The sequence below is a fragment of the Lissotriton vulgaris genome, chromosome 8 (genome assembly GCF_964263255.1).
Source record: "Lissotriton vulgaris chromosome 8, aLisVul1.2, whole genome shotgun sequence".
In the NCBI taxonomy this organism is placed as follows: Eukaryota; Metazoa; Chordata; class Amphibia; order Caudata; family Salamandridae; genus Lissotriton; species Lissotriton vulgaris.
The window spans coordinates 1,257,024,078-1,257,045,670 of NC_141696.1; the positions used below are offsets into that span (position 1 = coordinate 1,257,024,078).

Sequence of the window (21,593 nt, forward strand, 5' to 3'; positions counted from 1 at the left end):
CCTTTCCTCGGGGTGTGGCTCCCAAAGTCTCAACTGCACGTCGTGGCCCCGACCGGCTCTAGAGATATAAACTGAAGAATTTGCAGATATTTCGGGCAAGTCACTTCCCGAAGATCTTTGGACAGAAGCTGCAAAAATGGCGACTATAGGGTAGCCTATTCCGATCCCCTTCCATCCATACCCAGGGATAGACGTTCCATAGCAAGGGTGTGCCACAAACGCTGAAGCCAATCTCTTATGTCAGGCACCACCTGCGAGCCCCACCGCGCAAACAGCCCCTGCCTCGCAGCCAGCAATGCCAGCGCCAGTTGCCGGCCAACAATCGAGCATAGTGGGAAATATTTAGGATGAGGCAGCCTAAGTAGTGTGTGTTCAGGAAGTCGGGGCAATGTTATCTTGAATGCACTGTCCAACTCATCGAGCACCGTCGTCCAGTAGCGTTCTAATTTCGGGCAGCGCCACAGCAAGTGTGTCAAATTCCCAGACATCCCGCACCCCCTCCAACAGAGGCCTGATTTAGCTTTATCCCACTGTGTGACGCGCGCCGGTGTATAGTACCAGTATGTCGCTGTTTTATATGCTGATTCGGTCCCTGCCGTGTTGGATGTTGTGTGATGCGCTCGATAAAACACTTGCTTCCATTCTTTAGTCGAGAGGGGCCGCCTAGCTCTACCTTCCACCGCACCTGCGCCTTCATGCGCTGTTTCCGAGAGCAACGTAAAATCAAAGCATCCAGCTTCAAGATAAGGCTCCGGTTATCATTTTTACTAACGAGCCAGCGCTCAAAGACTGTAAGAGGCTGTGACATAAAGGATACATTAGCTGGGCTGGTCACCCAGTGTGCCACTTGAGCGTGGAAGAAAGCGTCCTCCGAATCCAGCGGAAAGTATTCCGACCGCAAAACAGAGAACGGGATCAGTCCGTCTAAATCAAAGAGCATTCCCACCCTCTTGCAGCCCTTTTCCCGCCATCGATGGAAGACTGACGACGAACGCCCTGGGAGAAAGTCAGGATTGTCCACAATCGGCGTCATAGGTGAGGAGAAGGAAGTCCACCCCTTACGAAGCGCCAGCTGGTCCCAAGCCCGAAGCGTCGGGGAGGTTACCGGGGAGGAGTACGACCCCCATGCTTTATGTCTACGCGGCAACCAGAGCTCTCTCGAGATATTGCAACCTGCCACCATTTGATCCATGAAAAGCCAATGTTTACTGGACATGGGCCTATTCCATTCTACTACGTATCACAGGCAGGATGCCTGAAAGTATGCCGCGAGTTGCGGGAAGCCCAGTCCTCCAGCCGCCTTCGGGGACGTAGCCAATGGGAATATAGCACATGGGCGTTTATTGTTCTATAAGAACTTATTGAGCAACCCCTGGAGTTTCTGCAAAATGCCCTTAGGTGGCATCAGAGGCAACATCTGAAACATATAAAGTATTCTAGGGAGGATTGTCATCTTAACGGCAGCTAGTCTACCAAACCAAGCCAGATTCAGGCGGGACCAATCCGATAAGGACTTAGCGACCTGCTCAGCCAACCCAGCATAATTAAGGGAGAGCGTTGTAGGCAGGGTCGGGGCTAGGCGAATACCAAGATACGTAATGTCGGACTGTGTCCATTGAAAATCAAGTCCCTCTGCAGATCTGCCACCTCAACAAGCGGGACCGATACATTCAGAATTTGAGATTTGGAGAAGTTGAGCTTAAACCCCGCCGCTTTGTGGAAGACCTGGATCTCTGCTGACAAGTGCCGTAGGGAGGGGTAGGGATCCTGCAGCTCCAAGATAACATTGTCTGCATATAAACTTATTTTATGCTCATGCGCCCCGAAGCGGAGGCCGGTGATATCGGGATGGGACCTGATACGCTGGGCAAATGGCTCCATATAATACACAAAGAGGAGCGGCGAGAGGGGGCACCCCTGCCGCGTCCCTCTGGCAATGGGGAAGGATGCCGATTTGCAACCATTGACTCGTACCACCGCTTTGGGGGTCGCATAGAGGCATTGGACCCAGCGCAAGAAGTTGTCACCTAAGCCAAACGCTCTCAGCACCTCAAAAAGGAACCCCCAGTCTACCCGGTCGAAGGCTTTCTCCGCATCGATGGAAAGGAGAAAAGCCTGCGCCTTTGACCGATGCACCAAGTCTAACAGATGGAGCAGCCTCTTAGAGTTATCACCACCCTGCCGAGTGGGTATGAAGCCTGCCTGGTCAGGATCAATCACACCGTCCATTAGAGGGCTAAGGCGTGCAGCTAATATTCCCGCAAACAACTTAGCATCTATATTCAGGAGCGAGATCGGCCTGTAAGAGCTGCATTCGGCAGGGTCCTTCCCGAGCTTGAGGATGACCGTGATGGCCGCGTCAGACATAGAAGTGGTGACCGCCCCGGTGGCAAGGAAGGAATTGAAGAGCCGGGTTAAAAATGGGACCAGTTCCCTACAAAAAGTTTTATAAAAAATGGCAGAGAACCCATCGGTGCCGGGAGACTTGGACAGCTTAAGCTGAGAAATGGCCGAAATGACCTCCTCCACGCGAATCTCTGCCTCCAGCGACTCCACTGATTCAGGGCATAGTGGTGCGACACCAGCTGTTGCGAAATATTGCTTTACGTCTGCGGGTGCCGCACCCTCTATTGTGTACAGCGACTGGTAAAAGTGGCGAAAGGAGTCAACAATTTCTGCATCGTTAGTGCAGGACATCGCCCGATGATCCCTGATTTCCGTGACGGCAGAGGCCTGGCCCTCGCCCTTAAATGGTGTGCCAGCATCCTGCTTCCTTTATCTCCGCACAGATAAAATTTGTGGCGCAGGCGTAGCAAGGCGTATTCTGCCCTGTCAAGGTCCAGACGCTTAAGCATGCGTCTCTTTGTTTCTAGTTCTCTCCACACCCTAGGTGCACCTGTCCTCTTATGAATCACTTCCAGTCCCCGCACTTCACCCTCCAACTCCCCCCGTTTCTCCTTACTCAACCTAGCATATGTGGCCACTAGCGCAATGAAATCTCCTCTAACCACTAACTTCAACGCCTCCCAGATTGAAGCTATTGCAGTGTCCCCCACCGTGTTTTCAGCTAAGTAGTGAGTGATTTTGTCTCTAATTTTCGTAACAACTGAGTCAGCGTGCAACATGGAGTCTCTAAGCCGCCAGCCAGCAGAAGGGGGTCGTGAGCTATTCAGGGAGACCTTCACCGAAAGGAGCGCATGGTCAGAAAGAGAGTGAGGGTCAATGTCCGCCTCAGAAAGGTGTGGTAAAAGGGCCGATGTGGCCAGGAAGTGGTCCAAACGCCCATACGTCTTGTGCGCCGCGGAATAATATGTATAGTCTAGCTCTTGGGGGTGCTGCAAGCGCCACACATCATGAAGCCCACCCTCTGCTAGCCATTGCTTCCCTTCTTGGGACCAAGCGCCTGTGTGAGACACCCTGTTTTCTGATCTATCTAACCCCCATCCGTCACAAGATTAAGGTCCCCACCAATCAATATGAGCGCATCAGGGGAAGCAAGAACCTGCGCCAAAGCCGTGCGCAGGAAAGGTTCCTGGTTAATATCTACCAGCTGGGCCAAGACTTTGCACCGCACACGAGAGCTAAACAGCAGCGCTACTCCATTCTTTTTAGTGGGGCTCGAGGACCAGAACTGCAAGGGGTAACGCCTGTCCCGCATGCGTCGGACATCTTTAGGGAGGAGGTGAGTTTCTTGCAGAAGACACACATCACCATCTGCATTCTCAAGTAGGGACAAAACCGCAGAATGCTTCACAGGATTGTTGAGCCCACGAACATTAAGGCTCACCACTTTCAGCTCCCTAGACATTACACCACAAGGAGGAGATGGATGCTATCGTGCTATTCCCCGCCAGCCACGAACAGAGTGTAGCATGCCAACCAAGTACCCTGGCCTTGCTCTCAGCATCCCCTTGACAGCCCTATCCTCGGACCGACCTCCCAGGCACCCTCCCAGGCACCCTCTCAGCGGACAGGAGACAGCCACACCTCGTACTCTTCCAAAAGCCCCCTGTATCTGATGCGGAGCCCCCCCCCGAACCACCCACCCCCAGTCCCCCCCTCCCACAAACAAAACAGTCCCCAACAGCAAAGAACAAGATAGGAAAAAGAGAAAGCAACAAACAGCAGTTCGTAAAGCAGGCCCCAAAGGCAGGGGAATGTGGCCCCAGTCGTCAATCCTCCAATTCCCGATACGGGACACTCTCCCGATTAAGGACATAAAGTTCAAGTGATACCTGTGTGGGGTGGCCCCCTCCGACGCCAGCGATCTACCCTCTCAGCACCTCACGGGACCTTTGCACCGTAGTCCGTTGCTGCTTCTGTCACCAGGGCCACGGAAGCCACCGCAGCCCCCCTCTCTTGAAGGCTCGCCGACGGGTCAGGCCTCCTCGCCGACACAGGCTTGCCCACTCTCTGCCAGTCCGAGGAGCGTCGCTGTCGCCCAGTAGATGTGTCTCCACTGTCGGACTCGGAGTCAGGACGATCCAAGCCCAGGATCTCCATGGCTGCTGCTAGGGAACGCACCTGGACCAGTTTATTTTGCCACCGGAAGATGAGCCGAAACGGGTGTCCCCAGGAGTAAGCCACATTGTGCTCCCGCAAGTGAGCTGTGATAGGCCTAAATTCTCGACATTTCAGCAGAGTAGATGCTGCCAAGTCTTGGAATAGCAAGGGCGATGGTCCCGAAACTGTAGAGGGTTGAAGCCGCGTGCCTTCCTGAGAATTCGCTCTTTCAGCTGAAAGTCATGTAAGCATATCAATATATCAGGGGGTGGGGCCTTCGGACCCCGCGGTAGCCCAACACAGTTCACTCGGTCCATGCGTATCTCTTGTAAATCCTCTTCATTCAGGACGTGCTTAAAAAGGGCCTCCACGTACTCTCTTAAGTCCGACCCCTCTCCCTTCCAGGGAACTGCACGGATCCTTATATTATTGCGGTGGGACCTATTCTCTAAGTCTTCGGCATGGGCTTGAAGATCTAGATTCTGTTCCATCAGCCATATGACATCCTGCTGGAGCTGGTGTATGTCCTCCGCCATCCCCAAGTCGTGCTCCTCCAGCGTCGCAACACGTTCCCCCACTCCATCCACGTCCCTCCGTATTTCCCGTAAGTCCGATGCCAGCTGGGAGCGCAGTTCCCAAATATCTTCCTTAATAGCTGCGAAGACTTCGATCATAAAGGCTTTGGTTGCGGTTTCCTCATTCTCGCCCTGACGCGGTGACTTATCGGCCACTGGTGATACTGGCTGCGCTGCTCCCTTCAGAATTCCATCCTTCCCAGTCTTGTCCTTCCTCAACCTAGCTGTCGCCATGTCGCCCTCCTTCAAATCGTGCCTTCAAGTCACGCCTGAGACAAGGGGGTGTCCCCACTGTTGATCAGGGGTGCTTCTCCTTCCACACACCTGTGGGGGGACCCCGGCGTTGATCCGCCTAGGACCCTCGCACCAGTTCCCGTGCTAAACTCCACAGGCCAACGGGGTCACTACTCCATAACTCCACGCAGCTTACCCTCCAGAAGCACCGCTCCAAGCAGCAAGCATCCACGGGAGGCAGTACGAGGGCTATCCGCCGTGCTGGACCCACCAGGGTGATTGAGCAGGTCGCACCACGGGCCGTCCCCTCTGTGGCGTGCCCCCAGAATGTGCACCAAGCACCAACCACTGCCCTGCAGGCTGCAAGGCACGCTCACCCCAGTCGCCTCTCACCTCCTCAGTCTCACGCAGGACAGGTCGAGCTGGATCTCAATTCCCCAGGGCCAAGCTGCACCAGGCCGCAAACAACTCCAGCAGGGGCCTATCACCGCACAACGGTCGACACAGTTATCAACTCTCTCCAGGGGCTGTGCAAGGCGGTTCGGGGCTCCCGCCCAGCGATCCCGCCACTGCTACCGCTTACACGCCGCGAACTCCGCTAGCCCCAGGCACCCTCTCGCCTTACCAGGGCATGCAGTTGCCGTCAGTACTATCGGCGCTGCGGGGGCTCCACCCGCTTTACCGGGAAGTCAGGCCCACCCAGGCCCCGAAGCACCGGCCTCGAGTGGGCAGCTCCGCCGACTCTCCGCTCTCCGGCACGACTCCCGCTCACTGCTCCTTACACCAACGGGCGCCGGGGATCGCCATCACCTCACTTCCCGGCACTTTCTCCCGCTGCCCAAATCAAGCCAGGGCTCCGATTCCGCCGGCACCCTTCTGGGCAGCTCCTCCGTTCCGCCGCCTCTACCGTCTCGGGCGCTCCTGCCGCCAGGGCTCACTCCGGCGCCTGGTCTCTGCCACGCTCCAGGCCTCTCCCCCAGCCGTGGCGAAATACTGTGTCGACGAGCGAGATAGGACCTCCAGCTGCTACACCGCAGCAACGGGGTGCCAGGCTGCCAAAAATCACCGACGGACGGGGATCCCAAGAGGGTGCTGAACAAGGCTGAAGGACTCGTGGCGCCGGAGGGACTCAGAGACATGTCCTACTCCATCGCCATCTTGGCCACGTCCCCCATCAGGTGATTCTAGAGAAAAATAGGAACCAAGAAAGGATAGATGTTCCTCTTGATTTTGGTGCAGGCTTCCACACATTCAAACGGCACAGAATTTCCTACTGAATTGAACATTGTCAAGAGGTCAAAAAGTATGAATGTTCAGGTTGACCTGGCCTGGGGTAAGAATTTCTATCCTATAGTGAATATACTGGCTGTGCCTACCCAAAGTGTTCTGAAAATTAACTGGATGTCATTGAACAATTTGTTTGTATTTCTGTGGCTGGGAGTTATGTGCTAACCATGGCTCCCATCAGTGTAGCAATACACAAGAAGATTAACAAGGGTCTGTAGTTGATTAGAATTTCAATGTCTGAAAATGGTATTGTTCGGTGTCACACACATATTACATGCTTGACATGGTCAAGAACATTGCCAATGGAATGAAATAGATATGGAATGGAATTGTGGATTATGGGTATTGAAAGTTGTCACATCGGGATTTGTGCATTAGGGCGCTGGATCACAGGATTCTCCCATTCCTCTAGTTCTTCCACTGGACACCACTTCCTGTGTCCAAGGTTTAAATAGGAAGTGTAAAGTAAACAAGACCCAGAAGCTGGTGAATGGGGGTATGGACAGCATGGCAAGAGAAAAACTGCCACTGATGTAGAAGAACTAACGTACAGACACATGATATGTCAATAAAGCAATAATTGATGCATAACCACTCTCAATCTCATGCCTTAATCGGTGGTGCTGTAGTAGAGAGGATACTTGGCATTCGTGGTTGTAGACCTGACTCTACTGCAGGGAGACTGTTTGTCCTTAGCTCTAGCTAATGGTTCTACTTTTTCTATGTGGCCTTTCTTCTTTGAAGCATGAAGGGAGATGGGGCCAAATATACTAAGTAAAAATCTGGTTGCAAACAGGCAGATTAGCAGAATCTGTCCCTTTGCGATCAGTATTTTTCCATTTGGGATGGATCATCCCAAAAGCAAAAATCACAATTTAAGTAATCGCTAAATTTGCGACAGCTTAAATTGCGATTGCATTTAAGGAATCGTAAATTGCGATTTCTTTTTCAGAGTCCCATGTTAAACATGCCCTTGGGGAATGTGTTTGCACAACATGTGGATAAATTGAAATTTCAGGGGTGCAACAGGATGTCCTTTTGGCACCCTTGCACCCTTTAAATTGCATGCGCAATTTGCGAGTACCTATTGGGTATTCCCAAATGGCGCATGCAATTCCCATTCCCATTCATGGAATTCCCATTCATTCCTATGGGCCTCTAGACACATGGGAATGAATGGGAAGCAATTCCTTAATTGCGGGTTGCAAATAAGGAATGTGAGGGAATCACAATTGTTTTTGAGATTCCTATATGCATAGGCAATAGCTATTCTTTTATTGTGATTCCTTAAATTAAAGAATCACTATTGACTATTTTGATGCATGTGCACCTAAGCCTTTTACCTTTTGGAAATCATCAGATGAATTAATCAGAGTTCTAGCGACTGTTTGGAAGCTTTTTTAAATGTACTAAACACATTTTACAATTTGAAAAACTTTTCCTGAATTGCACAATGTGTTCAGAAATGGTTGCTGATTCCATTTTTGGAAGGAGTGTGTTTTGGGCACCTCTTCCATATAGTGAACCGGTACCCTATATATCAATAGTTTTCAACCATAATTCCAGTCGCAAACCATTGATCAGTTACCAACTCTTAAGTTGGGGTCTCGTCATTACAAATTGAGGTAGTAGCTTCAAAAGAATTAGGCATTGGTCCTAGAGATCTCTACTAACTCTTAATGAACTGAAAAAAAGCAGCTTCATTTTCTCAAATGAAATCAGGCTACTTTAAAAAAATCAGTTTAGTTTTGAAATGCTATAACAGATATCCCTATCGTAAACTTAAACTTGTAAACTTGGGGATTTATAGAGCGCAATTGTTGCCCGAGGGCATCCAAGCGCTGGGATAACCGTGACCTACAGAGAACAGGGAGGGAGAAACCGCAATTAGTAAGCGGATGTGAATAGGTAAGTCTTTAGTTGCTTGCGGAACATAGTGAGGTTCTGAGTGGCTCTGAGATGGAGTGGCAGAGTGTTCCAAGTCTTGGATGCGTTGTAAGTGAACGTCCTTCCGCCGTTACACCCAACCAGAAGTAACCGGCCTAATGAATATTTAGCAGGTCGCTCTGCTACCCCCTCTGAATTGTTATTGTACGAACAGAACCATTATTACATAGGTCGGTTCACAAACTCATTTGGTGGTCACAAAAAGTAGGTAAGCAGATTCTAACTTGCACAGCCAAGACCAATATGCATATTGGATTTGTTAATATCTAGTTTGTCATGCTTAAAGCTCTTATTAAATAACGTGTATGTCTAAAGGTCACACTTTTTTGTTTGATTTGTTCGGTTTGCTTCGTAGGTGAACAATGTTGACATCAGTAATGTGCCTCATAATTTCGCCAGAACGGTGCTTTCTCAGCCTTGCTCGGTTCTGCAGCTCGCGGTGCTCAGAGAAAGGCGTTTTGGCAGCAGGCACCCGAATCACGGCGACAACTCCCCCCAGAAGGATGACAGCTTTCATGTGACCCTTCTCAAGAGAGACTCGAGTGAACAGCTCGGCATTAAACTCGTGCGCAGAACGGATGAGCCCGGGGTCTTCATCCTTGATCTCTTGGAAGGAGGGCTCGCTGCTCAAGACGGCAGGCTGCACAGCAACGACCGAGTCCTGGCCATCAACGGACATGACTTGAAGCAGGGCACACCTGAGATTGCAGCACAAATAATCCAGGTAATCGCAGGTGTTTATTTCCAGTGTTTAAACATATATCGCGCTCTTCAGAGTTGATTTGCAAATTATAACTGTTTGGCAATAACACCGCCTTATGGGGGCCCTCCCATTGGCCTGTCCAAATGGGTACCCCTCCCAATCCCTCCAAAGCAGCACGCAATTTGGGCATCATTTTTGATAACCAATTGTCCATGAGGTAACATGCTGTTAAAGTCTCTTCCACCTGCACAGTCATTCTTAAGTGGCTGAGGAAAATTGCTCCCTCTAGACACCCAGAAAACCGCAGTCCAGACGCTTATTACTTCTCGCCTGGACTATGGTAACATCCTTCTTCTGGGGGCTAGCAAAGAGGTAATTCGTAAATTACAGACTGTCCAGAACATGGCAGCACGTCTGTTATGTAATTTACCCTTTCAATCCTCCACCTCCCCCTCTTTGCGTAGCCTTCATTGGCTCCGCATTGAGAGTCGCTCTAAATTTAAGGCGCTCTGTTTCACACATAGAATCATCTGGGGTAAGGCACCTCAATATCTAACATCCTTGATTCATCTGTACGTCCCCTCGCGCTCTCTGCGGTCATCCAACCAACACAAACTCCAGATTCTCAGAATTAGGAGGGCCAGAATGGGCGGTCGTTCATTTGCCTTCTTAGCCCCATCCCTGTGGAACTCTCTTCCTCTTCGAACGGAATCTAACCATCTTACGTTCCGCAGGGATCTCAAAACCTGGTTTTTCAATCAATAAACGAGTCTGCAAGCACACTCCCTCTGTCTTTGGTTTAGCGCCGAGAAACCTTCGGGTATCTGTGCGCTTTATAAGATTAAATATAAATAAATAAATAAAAATAACAATGTTTGGTGAATTATACATTACATTTACATCGACAATACCAGCAAAGGGTGCACTTTATATATATATAGTGTTTTATCTTGAAGGTAGCTCCTTTCTCAACACTTTTAAAATCAAAGGGTCCGGTGGCCGATGTGTTTTACTGCACAATTATGGGTCAGATGTAGGAAGTCAAATTGCGATCACAAATGCTGAAATTTGCAGCATTCCAACGTTTGCGATCGCAATTTGTCCGTGAGCAATTTAGGTAGGCAAATAACCGCACGCAAAAATTGTGATTCCTTATTTTGCGCAAGCAATTAGAGAATCTCAATTTGCGATTCCCTAAATGCTATGCTGGAAGGCATCGCAAATTGTGATTTTGCCTTAAGGAATCGCAAATTACCACCAACTTCAAGTTGGTGGTATTTTGCGATTTCATTTCTAAAAGCACTTTTTGGCCTTTTACAAAGTGCCTTGTGGCACACATACATGCCCTTAGGGCATGTATGTGCACCACATGGCACACATGCACATTTCAGGGGTGCAACAGGGTTTCCTTTTGAAACCCTTGCACCCTTGAACCAAGAGGCACTCGCAAATTACAGGCGCAAATCCTATTCATTCCTATGGGCCTCTTGGCCTATAGGAATGAATGGGATGGTATTCCTTGATTGCGAATCTCAATTTGTGATTCGCAATTAAGGAATATTAAGGAATACCAAATCGCTATTAAGGACTCGCAAAATTGAATGTAGGTAGGAATCGTAAAAATATTTGCGATTTTATTTATTTACTACCTTCATTCAATTTTGCGAGTCCTTAATAGCGATTCGGTAAAAATCACTATTAAGGATTGTAAAATTGAATTTATCTACATCCGGCCCTAAGTAAATTATTGCCAAGCAGGACAAGGGCAGATTTCATCTATAGACTGTTGGATACACATTCAACAGCCTTGCTTTGCGGCCACATTTCAATGCTCAATGGAAATAATAAAGAATTATAGGTTTGCAAATATGAGTAACAAAGGACCTGATTTTGGCTACGGCAGATGGGCTTTTACTACATCAGGGCGACAGAGTAATGTACTACATCGCACCGTGAAATCCGCCTGCCAAATCTAGAGATTTCCACTGGCCCAGCAGAGATCTTTTGAATTGGCAGGAACTGTCATCATGGCTGTTCCTGTCAGTGCATTGACGGATCCTTCAACATGACAGCGCCATATGGCAAACGTTCAATACTTTTTATTTTGAAAAATAAAATCCCATAGTGAGGTTTTCTTTTTGAAAAAAGAAATAACCCCTTTGCCATGGTAGATTTCTCTATGGTGTGGCGGTTATTTGCATGTTTTCATTGCCCCGTACCACCAGGTTTTATCTGGCGGTTACGGACAGTGAAAATTGGCCATTTGACTGCCCCTCAGGCAGTCAAACGGCAAAAACTGGAAGAATATGTCAGCAGTGGAGAGAGAGGGGAAACAGTCTTTACAACGCAATTTTTACGTTGCAGGGCATTTAGCACACAAGATTTTACCATGTATACACCTTTACCATGCTTGCCCTTACAATGCATTTATGGCAAGTTTGGGGGATTGGGGGTCTCCCCCCAAAAAGCAAAAAATATATATATTTATATATATATGTGTGTGTGTGTTTGTATATATATATATATATATATATATATCCTCGTACAACGGCGTTCCTCACGAGCACTCAGGCGCCAAAGATACAGACCACACTCCACGTATAAGTCCAATAAAGTTGATTTATTCACTCCATAAATCCACGTGACGCGTTTCGCACTCCATAGAGTGCTTGATCACACAAGTTGCAAGTGTCAATCTACATCTTTTATGTTTACATGTCGATCATGTTAAAAGACGGACTACAATTCCGGGTGTAACACTATCAGTTTGTTCACAAGTCGCCATATTGGAACGGTATACATGTCAAACCGGATTTACTAATATTCATTTCATATTGAGTTCATAATTAGATTATTAGGGTAAATCATATATTGTTACAAGTCCATCTACTGAATATTCACTCATATTCGCATAGTTGTTAGGATATCGTAATAAATTACTCGTATTTACAATATACATCATATCGTTACCCTTGTGTCCTGGTTGCCGATATGTAAGATTAAAGCCAAATGGTAAAATAGGTGACTGAGGGTTCTATGTTTAGCCCGATTGGTGTCCGCGTAGACAAGGTAACCGAGTCATATGATTGGAAACGCCCCAGGTTCAGGGCGGAGCATGAGGTCCCGGTTACTGCGGTAACAAGGAGAGGCCGATGTACTCGCGGAAATACGATCACCATAGAGGAATCATGTCCGAGTTAGTGGATACATGCCCCCTAGATTCCAGTAGTAGTCTGGAAAGTTGTCGAAATAATGCGTTAGATAAAGGTTTAGCTCCTAAGCGATAAAAATCGGTCAAAAAGCATGAATATCGCTGAAAAGTCAGCGATATTCATGCATTACCGAGCTAATGCTCTTAGCCATGTTATCCACCTACCATTGGATAACATGGCTAAGAACTGCTCAGGGGCAGGTGTTAGCTTTTGGAGATATTCGCGCTTAGCGCGAATATCTCCAAAAGTTGGTAATAGGAGATAGCGATGTTAGCGACTGTTTCCAGTCGCTAACATCTTGGCACGCCCACTTTGCATGTCGTTAGTGATAAATATCACTGACATGCAAATCGGGGCCCAAGATGGTCGCTATCTCCTACTAGCTGTCGCTAACTGGTGTTAGCGACAGCTAGGTAATAGGGAGATACAATTATCTCCGCTTTCTTGGCTTTTAAAGCCAAAAAAGCGGAGATAAACCCCCTTGATAATATGCCCCAGAGTACTCTTCCCCCACTGACACACTGAAGGTCCCCCCGCCTCCAAATGAGGTGGGCAGACCGTCAGTCTGGCAGAAAGGATACACCTTTGCAACAAGGTATTCTTTCACAGTACTCTAAATCAGGTCCAAAGTTAATATACTTTTGCAGTCATGTGATGAGTGATGTGTAACATCCCGAAAGTTATGCTCCCAAAGTAATATCTCTTCATACTACTGTATCATTTCTTCATGGAATACAGTATTGGCAACCCCTCTACGACTACTCACCCAAATGTCACTTGCTGTTATGCTGAAGTCCCTCAATTTCCAACAACAATATGCCAAGCTGCATGTATAGAAGCCAGTGGCTCATATGCATCCCTTCCGTGCACTGTTTCCATGTCTCCAGGTGTGCTATGTGTAAGTGTTTAAAAATACCATTGTCTCCAGGTTTTTTTGCTCTGGTTGTGAACCTGTGTTTTGTTAACTTTCTCAATCTAGAGTTTAGTGAAATAGAGAAGCGCCTCTCACTCTGTCTCAACTCTGCAATGGATTCATTTTGTCTCACCTCTGCATTGGATTCATTTTGTAGATTTCCAACACTTGACAAAGCTAGTCTCAACATTTTTGCAAGTAATAGGGCCTGTTTGCTGCCTTGGTGTTAAAGGTTTGATAATGGAGAGCCTTTTGTCAATCAAGATTAGGGTTTACATCAGACGTTTCAAAATAGTATAGAGATAGACATAACTATCACACTGCTAAAAGAGCAATTCCAATTAAGAATTGGAGAGGAACAGTGAGGTAACAAATGCTCCGCAGCCCCTGCTGTGCGGGCAGGCCCTGAGCTCCGGGGCCCCCCTACAGCACTTGCAGGTCCTTGGCCTGAGAGATCAGGACTGGGTCCAGAGCATGGAAGGCTCCCTGCATGTACTTTGCAGGGTGGCCCCCTCAAGTTTCGTTATGCTACTGTAGAGGAAATGAATGGTTTCGCCTCCTAAAAGTTTCAATTTCCACAAACAATTTGGACACATCAATTTTTACTTATTCAGGAACCTGAATTATTTGTAAAATCTTTTCTCCAGATCAGGCCTAGCCAAGCTTTGCCCTTTAGCAAGATCAATACCTTATTTCTTAAGACTGTCTAGTGTTCTTGTTCTGATGCCTTGAGGATGTTTGCAGCTATAATATCATTATTATTATAAATCATGGTTTTCAGTTTCCGACCTTCTACCAATTGCAAACATCTCTGAAGAACTTTGGCAATTTCCTAATTATTCTTTAGGCAAAACAATGGATTATTCTTTTTTGGTACAACTCTTGACTCTGGGGAAGTAAAATGCTAGTTATATTCACTGGGCTCTTTGAAGCCATTTGTACCTGGTGGAGAGGGCAAGCTTCAATTAATCAATCAGGGAATTGTGAAGTGCACTACTCACCCGTGAGGGTCTCAAGGCGCTGGAGGGGGAGGAGTTGCATCTCTGAGTCAGCTGAAAAGCCAGGTCTTGAGACTCTTCCTGAAGATGTGCAGAGTAGGGGCGCATCTGATGTTGACCGGGAGCTCAGTCCAAGCCCTAGCTTTGTCGGAGGAGAAGGCTCTTCCACCCGCTCTGGTTCTGCAGATGTGCAGGGTTTTTGCTGGGCAAGTTCAGCGGAGTGGAGGATTCTTTTGAGTACATGGAAGGAGACTCTTTCGTTGAGGTATTTGGGTCTGGTGTTGTGGAGAAATTTATAGGCGTGGGTGAGTAGCTTGAAGGTTCCTCTCTTTACGATGGGGAGCCACTGGAGGTCCTGCAGATGTTGGCTGATGTGCTCACGTCGTGATATGCCGAGTACAAGTCTGGCCACAGTGCTATGGATGATCTGGAGTTTGCGTAACAGGGATTTGTTGATTCCAGTATAGAGGGCGTTTCCGTAGTCCAGTCTGCTTGTTATCAGTGCTTGGGTGATGGTCTTTCTGGCTTCACGGGGGGATCCACTTGAAGGTCTTGCAAAAAATGCTGAGGGTGTTGAAGCAGGTGGAGGAGGCAACATTGATCTGGTGAGTCATGGTGAGGGATGATTCGAGTATAATGCCACGGTTCCGGGCGTGGTACGTGGGGGTGGGAGGTTGCCAATGGCAGTGGGCCACCAGGTTTTGTCCCGAGCTGAGGGGGTAGGTCCAAAGATGAAGACTTCTGTCTTTTCTGAGTTGAACTTCAGACAGCTGTTGCTCATCCAAGCTGTGATGTGTTTCATTCCTTTCTGCAAGTTGAGTCTGGTGGCTTCGGGGTCCTTTGTGAGGGAGAGGATGAGCTGTGTTTCGTCAGCGTAGGATACTATGCTGAGTCCATCCTGTCAGACGATGGCGGCTAGGGGGGCCATGTAGATGTTGAAGAGTTTGGGACTGAACGACGATCCTTGGGGTACTCTGCAGTTGATCTCTGGGGGTTCGGAGAGGAAAGGCAGGAGTCTGATCCTTTAGGTTCTGCCAGCAAGGACGGAGTGAAGCCAGTCAAGGGTAATTCCCTGTATGCTGGCATAGTGGAGTCTGGCTGTAAGATTGCGGTGGGCGAGTGTCGAAGGCTGGGAAGAGGTCTAGTATGATGAGGGCCGCGGTGTGGCCTTGGCCCAGGAGCATGCCAATGTCGTCTGTGGCAACAAGGAGGGTGGTCTCGGTGCTGTGGTTACTGCGGTATCTGTATTGGTAAGAGACTAGAATAGCATTCTCCTCAATGAAGTTTTTTAGCTGGGCATTGAAGATCTTCTCAGTGACTTTGGCTGCAAAGGGAAGGAGAGAGATGGGTCGGTAGTTTTTCAGGTCCTTTGGGTCTACAGAGGATTTCTTGAGGAGGGGCTTGATTTTTGCGCATTTCTAGTCATCAAGGAAAGTGCTGTATTCAAAGTTGGCGTTGATGGTGCATCGCAGCTTGGGCGCTATGGCGGTGGCAGCTCCGTGCAAGATGTGCAGCGGGCAAGGGTCCATGGGGGCTCCTGACGGAATGCTATTCATGGTCGTGGTGGTATCTTCGGTGGTGACCGGGGTCCAGGCGGTGATGGTGGGCTGGCTGTCAGTGTCCGGATTCTTGGAGGTCGGTGGTGAACCAGGTCGCCTACTAGGGACATTGTCTGTCGGGGTTGTGGAGGGGTGTGAGTTTGTCTGCATAGTTGGTGATCCATCAGGGTAGTTCCTTAGCTGCAGAGTTGGTATTGGTCGAGGCAGGGGGTCATGGATGAGGGTGGAGTTAAAGTGCTCCTGTGACCTTGCTCCAGTTCCTTCCTGGTGGTCATGGAGTGGGTTTGTTAGCGGTGGCAGTGTTGAAAGGGAAGTGTACGCAGTGGTGGTCTGCCCAGAGGGGCTGTGTGGTGTGGCAGAAGCGGATGTTGTTCCCTCCTGTGAAAATGGGGTTGAGGGTGTTTCATGCCTTCTGGGTGGGGGTGGTGACAAGCTGTTTTAGTCCTATGTTGGCGAGGTTGTCCAGGAGGGCGGTGGAGTTGGGCTCACTGAGGTTTTTGAGGTGGAAGTGCAGGTCTCCGATGAGTATGTAGTCTAAAGAGGCGATGGCGTGGGAGGTGATGAGGTCGGCGATGGTAGTGATGAACAAAGCATGAGGCCTGGGGATCTGTAGGCAAGGGTGCCACGAAGCGTTGTTCTGGGGCTGGTCTGGATCTGTAAGTGAGGGAGTTCGATGGTGGAAGAGGAGTCGCTCGTGCTGGAGGTGGAGAGTCATAGGGAAGTCTTGTGTGCAATAGCAAGTCCTCAACCAGGGTGGTTAGGGTGGTCCTTCCTCTGGATCTTGTATCCGTCATGAATGGTGGTGGCCATGTCAGGGACGGAGGAGGCGTTGGTCCAGGTTTCCATAAAAAAGGTGACATCCAGCGAGAGGGTGTCGAGGAGATACCAGACCTCTACAGCATGTCTGTGCAGAGAGCGTACATTGAGGAGAATGAACTTCAGGGCTTCGATGGTGCTGGCGTCCGGTGTGGGTGCGGCGGTCGTGGGGGTGGGCAGGATGGTAAAGGATTGTCAGCAGTGTCGGCAGGAGAACTGGCTGTGGGTGGTGTTCGGCGTAGACAGCTAACAGTTGTTGTTCCTTCCGGGGTTGAGTGCGAGGAGGGCAGTTACTTTGTTAGGCTGGGAGGTCAGAGAACCAGAGTCCCTGGCTCTGGTCGGGTCACAGACAGTCGCAGACGTGCTTGCCTTTGGGGCGCCTTCGACGTATCAGCTAAGCACCCACTGTGTGGCCATGCAGCAGCCACCAATAAATAGGGAAGTGGGAGGGAAGCGCAGTTGGGAGGCAGGAGTGGGAACAGGGGTGGTACATATATCCCTGGGATAAAGCTTATGAGAATTGTGAGAAGTTGGCCCGATATGCAACGTTCGCTATTCTAGCGACCGCTATGTATCGTTCCAACGACCCATATGGTGTTTGGTTGTAAGTCAACCTATAGACCAGCTATCCTAGTAGCGTGGATACGAGCAGTCTAAGGCTAAAGACTCGAGAGGGCGTGTTAAGCCAGCTGTTTACCACACATGTACCCCTTGAACACCCAGTGAAAGGACACCACACAAGTGTTATGAAAATAAACAGTATATTTATTAAGAATCACAACAGCCCTGTACTCTTTGTGAGGACAGGGTACTAAGCACAAACCAAATCTCTTAGGCAAATACTTCAAGTGCACAATTAAAACAAGTGTCCGAGGACACGGAAAGTTTAAGGTCTCGGGCGGACCCGATAAGGCAAGTCGGAAGCGAGGGACTCGGGACCCTAGAGTAAAGAGACTATGCAGGCACCGAAATGCCGAGTTACCTAGCCACGAGGGCTGCGGCTGCACAAGTCTTACAGGCGTCGGGGTCTTCGCTGACGAGCCAGGAGCCGGAAGAAAAGGAGTTGCTGGCCGGCGACCAGTGATGAATAGTTCGTAGAGATCCAAGCCTGGATCAGAGATCGTTGACACCTGAAAGCAGAGGGGACCAAGTTCGTACTACTAGCCAGTAGTCAGAGGGTACCAGGAGGGCACCGGTTGGCCGTCACCTCGACTAGGTGAGTGGGCGACGCTAGGCTCTGCAGTCTCACGGACCAGGAGGCGTTGTCGGCGACCACGGTGGAGGTGCGAGCTGTCCCACGAAGGATGATGCTGTCGGCGTCGCTGGGCCCAGGATGGGGCAACAAGCCTTGGCAAATCTCAGGGCCACGTGGTGGGCCTAAGATGGCGTCTTGAGTGGACCAGGAGGGTCCGGGGTGCTTCTCGCAAAGATGGAAGCAAGGGCCAGTCTGGAGCAACCAGACCAGCAGAGTTGTTTGTCGGTCGTCGTCAAGGACGGGCACAAGCCAGCGGCTAGTGACCAGACAACGTGCTGAGCAGCGAGCAGAAGGGCCCCACGCAGATCGTGGAGATGCTGGGAGACTGCACTTCGGTGCTGGAGCGGCTCAGGGTCGGGGCTTCTCGGACCCCAGAGCACTCACCAGAGAGTTACCTCGATGGTCGTGCTGGTTTAAGAGCGTGCAGGTTCTGATGATGGCCGGTCCCTCGAGGTCTCGTCGCACCCACAGATCACAGCTGAGCTGATGACGTGGGTAGAGGTCAGAGGTGCCAGGGAAGCCGGTTCTCGTCGAGCTGGGCCGTCGGATCCTTGAGGAAGGACTTGCAGCAAACCGCAGAGTTCTTAGATGGTGCCCGCTGATGCAGGGTGACTACTCCTTAGTCACAAGGGAGAAATCTTGAGAAGAGTCTTGAAGTCCTTTCGTAGAAAGTATTCTTGATTCAAAGATGATCTAATTTGGAAGGGTCCCCGCTCCGGCCTTTATTCTAAAGAAAGGGGTGGGTACATGACTAGGTCCTGCCCTAAGGGTGGGACCAGGAAGGGGGGTAGTTACACCCCTCTCCCCTGCCGGACTTTCCCCAGGCCAGGGCTGTCGCCCCTGGAACTGGTTCTAACTGGCAGATGCGTAGTGAGCACCGGGGTGCCACTCCGCAGTCACCTTCTCGAACAAGCCCTACCTACCCAGAATACACAAACCCTGTCTGGGACGGTGCGAACACCGCCCTCGACAGGAAACCCTTTGTCCAAGCTCTCCTCGCTGGAAGGACTCCCAGCAGCAGGAGGTCAGACTCGTGTCTGTGGTGGCAGCACCCATTTTGTGGAGCTGAGGCTTTAGTTAACTTTAACCGGGGTTCACAGTTACGTACATGTCGTGTCCCTCTAGAAGGGTGGAATGCTAACCTCATCGCCAGTATTGGTGAGAGGGCAGCACCCCGATTCGTATGACACCTTACTCGACATGCCTTGATAACGCGACACCGAAGTTACCGATATGGTACGCGTTATCATGGAACAGCCATTGGGTCTTGATTCCGCAAGCTGCAACCGGGCTCGGCTCGGGCCTGAACCTAGCTCACACGAGCCCACGCACTCTGCCTTCAGGATTGTTAAGGCCTGCCATAGGAGTGACTGATAGGAACTCGGGTGTCCACTGTATGGTTAGATATAGAACTACTATACCTATAGCGAAGGGTGTTTACACGACTTCGCCCCAGCTGTCGTGCAGCCAGTTGTGTCAAATTTAGGAGGCCAGCCAGGGGTGGCATAATACATGCTGCAGCCCCTGGCGGCCCTGGGTACACCTATGCCCTGTGTTACGGGGTCTGATAAGGTGGCCCAGTACCAATTGGTAAATGCACCTAGGGTACATCTCGTAATTTAGAAAGAGAACAGCCAGGCTGTGGGTCTGATTAGCAGGCCCACAGCCAGGGAAAGTCGTAAACCAGTGAAACAAAAGCGAAAAATCTGGGTGATCATAGGATTGCAGACCCTACTCTCCTACATGACCCCCCCCCAAACGTCGGAACAATAAGCTAACCTTGACCAGGTGAGTCTTCTTGTTCTAAGTGGAAATATCTGAAGAGCCCATCGGCATTGCCATGATCAGTACCAGGTCTATGTTCCACTCTAAAGTCCATCCCCTGTAGGGAAATGGACCACCTAAGCAGTTTGGGGTTTTCACCCTTCATCTGATTTAGCCACAAGAGGGGCTTATGGTCGGTCTGAATCTTGAAGTGAGTGCCAAACAAGTATGGCCTCAGCTTCTTCAGGGCCCAAACCACAGCAAAGGCCTCCCTCTCAATAGCTGACCAATTCTTCTCTCTAGGGGTCAGCCTTCTGCTTATAAAAGCAATGGGCTGGTCTTGACCATCAAAATTCAGTTGAGAAAGAACAGCTCCCACACCCAACTCAGAAGCATCTGTTTGGACAATGAATGGTTTGGAGTAGTCCGGACTCTTGAGGATAGGCGCCGTGCACATGGCCTGCTTTAGGTCATCGAATGCTTTTTGACAGCTCGCTGTCCACTGAACCTTCTTTGGCATTTTCTTACTCGTCAGTTCGTTTAATGGTGTCACAATTGAACCATAGTTCCTGACAAACTTCCTATAGTAACCAGTCAGGCCCAAGAAAGCTCGAACCTGAGTCTGGGTGGTTGGAGGAGCCCAGTCCCTGATTGACTGGATCTTGCTCTCCAGTGGCTGAACCTGGCCTCCACCTACAAGGTGGCCCAGTTATACAACCTGTGTCTGCCCTATCTGGCACTTGGTGGCCTTGATAGTGAGGCCTGCTGCTTGCAGCGCCTCTAACGTCTTCCGCAGGTGGACCAGGTGATCCTCCCAGGTGGAGCTAAAGACAGCAATATCGTCAAGATACGCCGCACAGAAGTCATCCAGCCCAGTAAGGACTTGATTCACCAACCTTTGGAAGGTGGCAGGTGCATTTTTCAGACCAGAGGGCATCACCACGAACTGATAATGCCCACCAGGGGTTGAAAATGCGGTTTTAGGCTTGGCGTCCTCAGCTAACCTGATTTGCCAATACCCAGCTGTCAGGTCAAACGTACTTAAGTAGTTGGCCGAAGCCAGCCTATCAATAAGCTCGTCTGCCCTTGGTATTGGGTGGGCGTCAGTCTTAGTGACTGCATTGAGACCCCTGTAGTCTACGCAGAACCTCATCTCTCTCTTACCACCCTGGGTGTGAGGTTTCGGCACTAGAACTACGGGACTAGCCCAAGGGCTATCCGAGGGTTCAATGACTCCCAGCTCCAACATTTTCTGCACTTCACTCTTGATGCAGTCTCTAACGTGATCAGGCTGCCTGTAGATTTTACTCTTGACGGGCAAGCTGTCACCAGTGTCAACCTCATGGGTGCACCAATCGGTCTGACTGGGTGTTAGAGAAAACATATGTCGAAACGACTGAAGAACCTGTTTACAGTCGCTCTGTTGATGTTCGGAGAGGCTGCCACAAAAGACAACACCATCTACCGATCCATCGTCAGGATTCTGAGTGAGCAGGTCGGGGAGAGGGTCACTCTCTTCTTCCTGTCCCTCATCTAGGGCCATGAGCAAACTCATGTCCTTCCTGTCGACATATGCTTTTAGCCTGTTGACATGAAGCACCCTGTGGGGGCTCCGGGGAGTTCCCAGGTCGACCAGGTAGGTGACCTCTCCCTTTTTCTCCAGGATGGTGTAGGGCCCGGACCATTTGTCCTTGAGTGCTGCTGGGGCCACTGGCTCCAACACCCACACCTTCTGTCCGGGCTGGTAAACAGTCATGCCAAGCTTTTTGGAGTTCTTGGCTGGCCTTAAGGTTTTCAGATGCCTTTTCCATGTATTCAGCCATCCGC

General features: G+C 49.9%; 1 protein-coding gene across 1 annotated transcript in view; it reads left to right on the top strand.

Annotated features, from left to right (window-relative positions):
- Nucleotides 1-21,593, top strand: part of LNX2 (ligand of numb-protein X 2) — a 163,012-nt gene that overhangs the window by 39,955 nt on the left and 101,464 nt on the right. Inside the window, exon 4 of the mRNA XM_086933463.1 lies at nt 8,902-9,270. Within this exon, the coding sequence (XP_086789589.1) occupies nt 8,902-9,270 (369 nt within the window). The remainder of the gene's footprint in view (nt 1-8,901; nt 9,271-21,593) is intronic.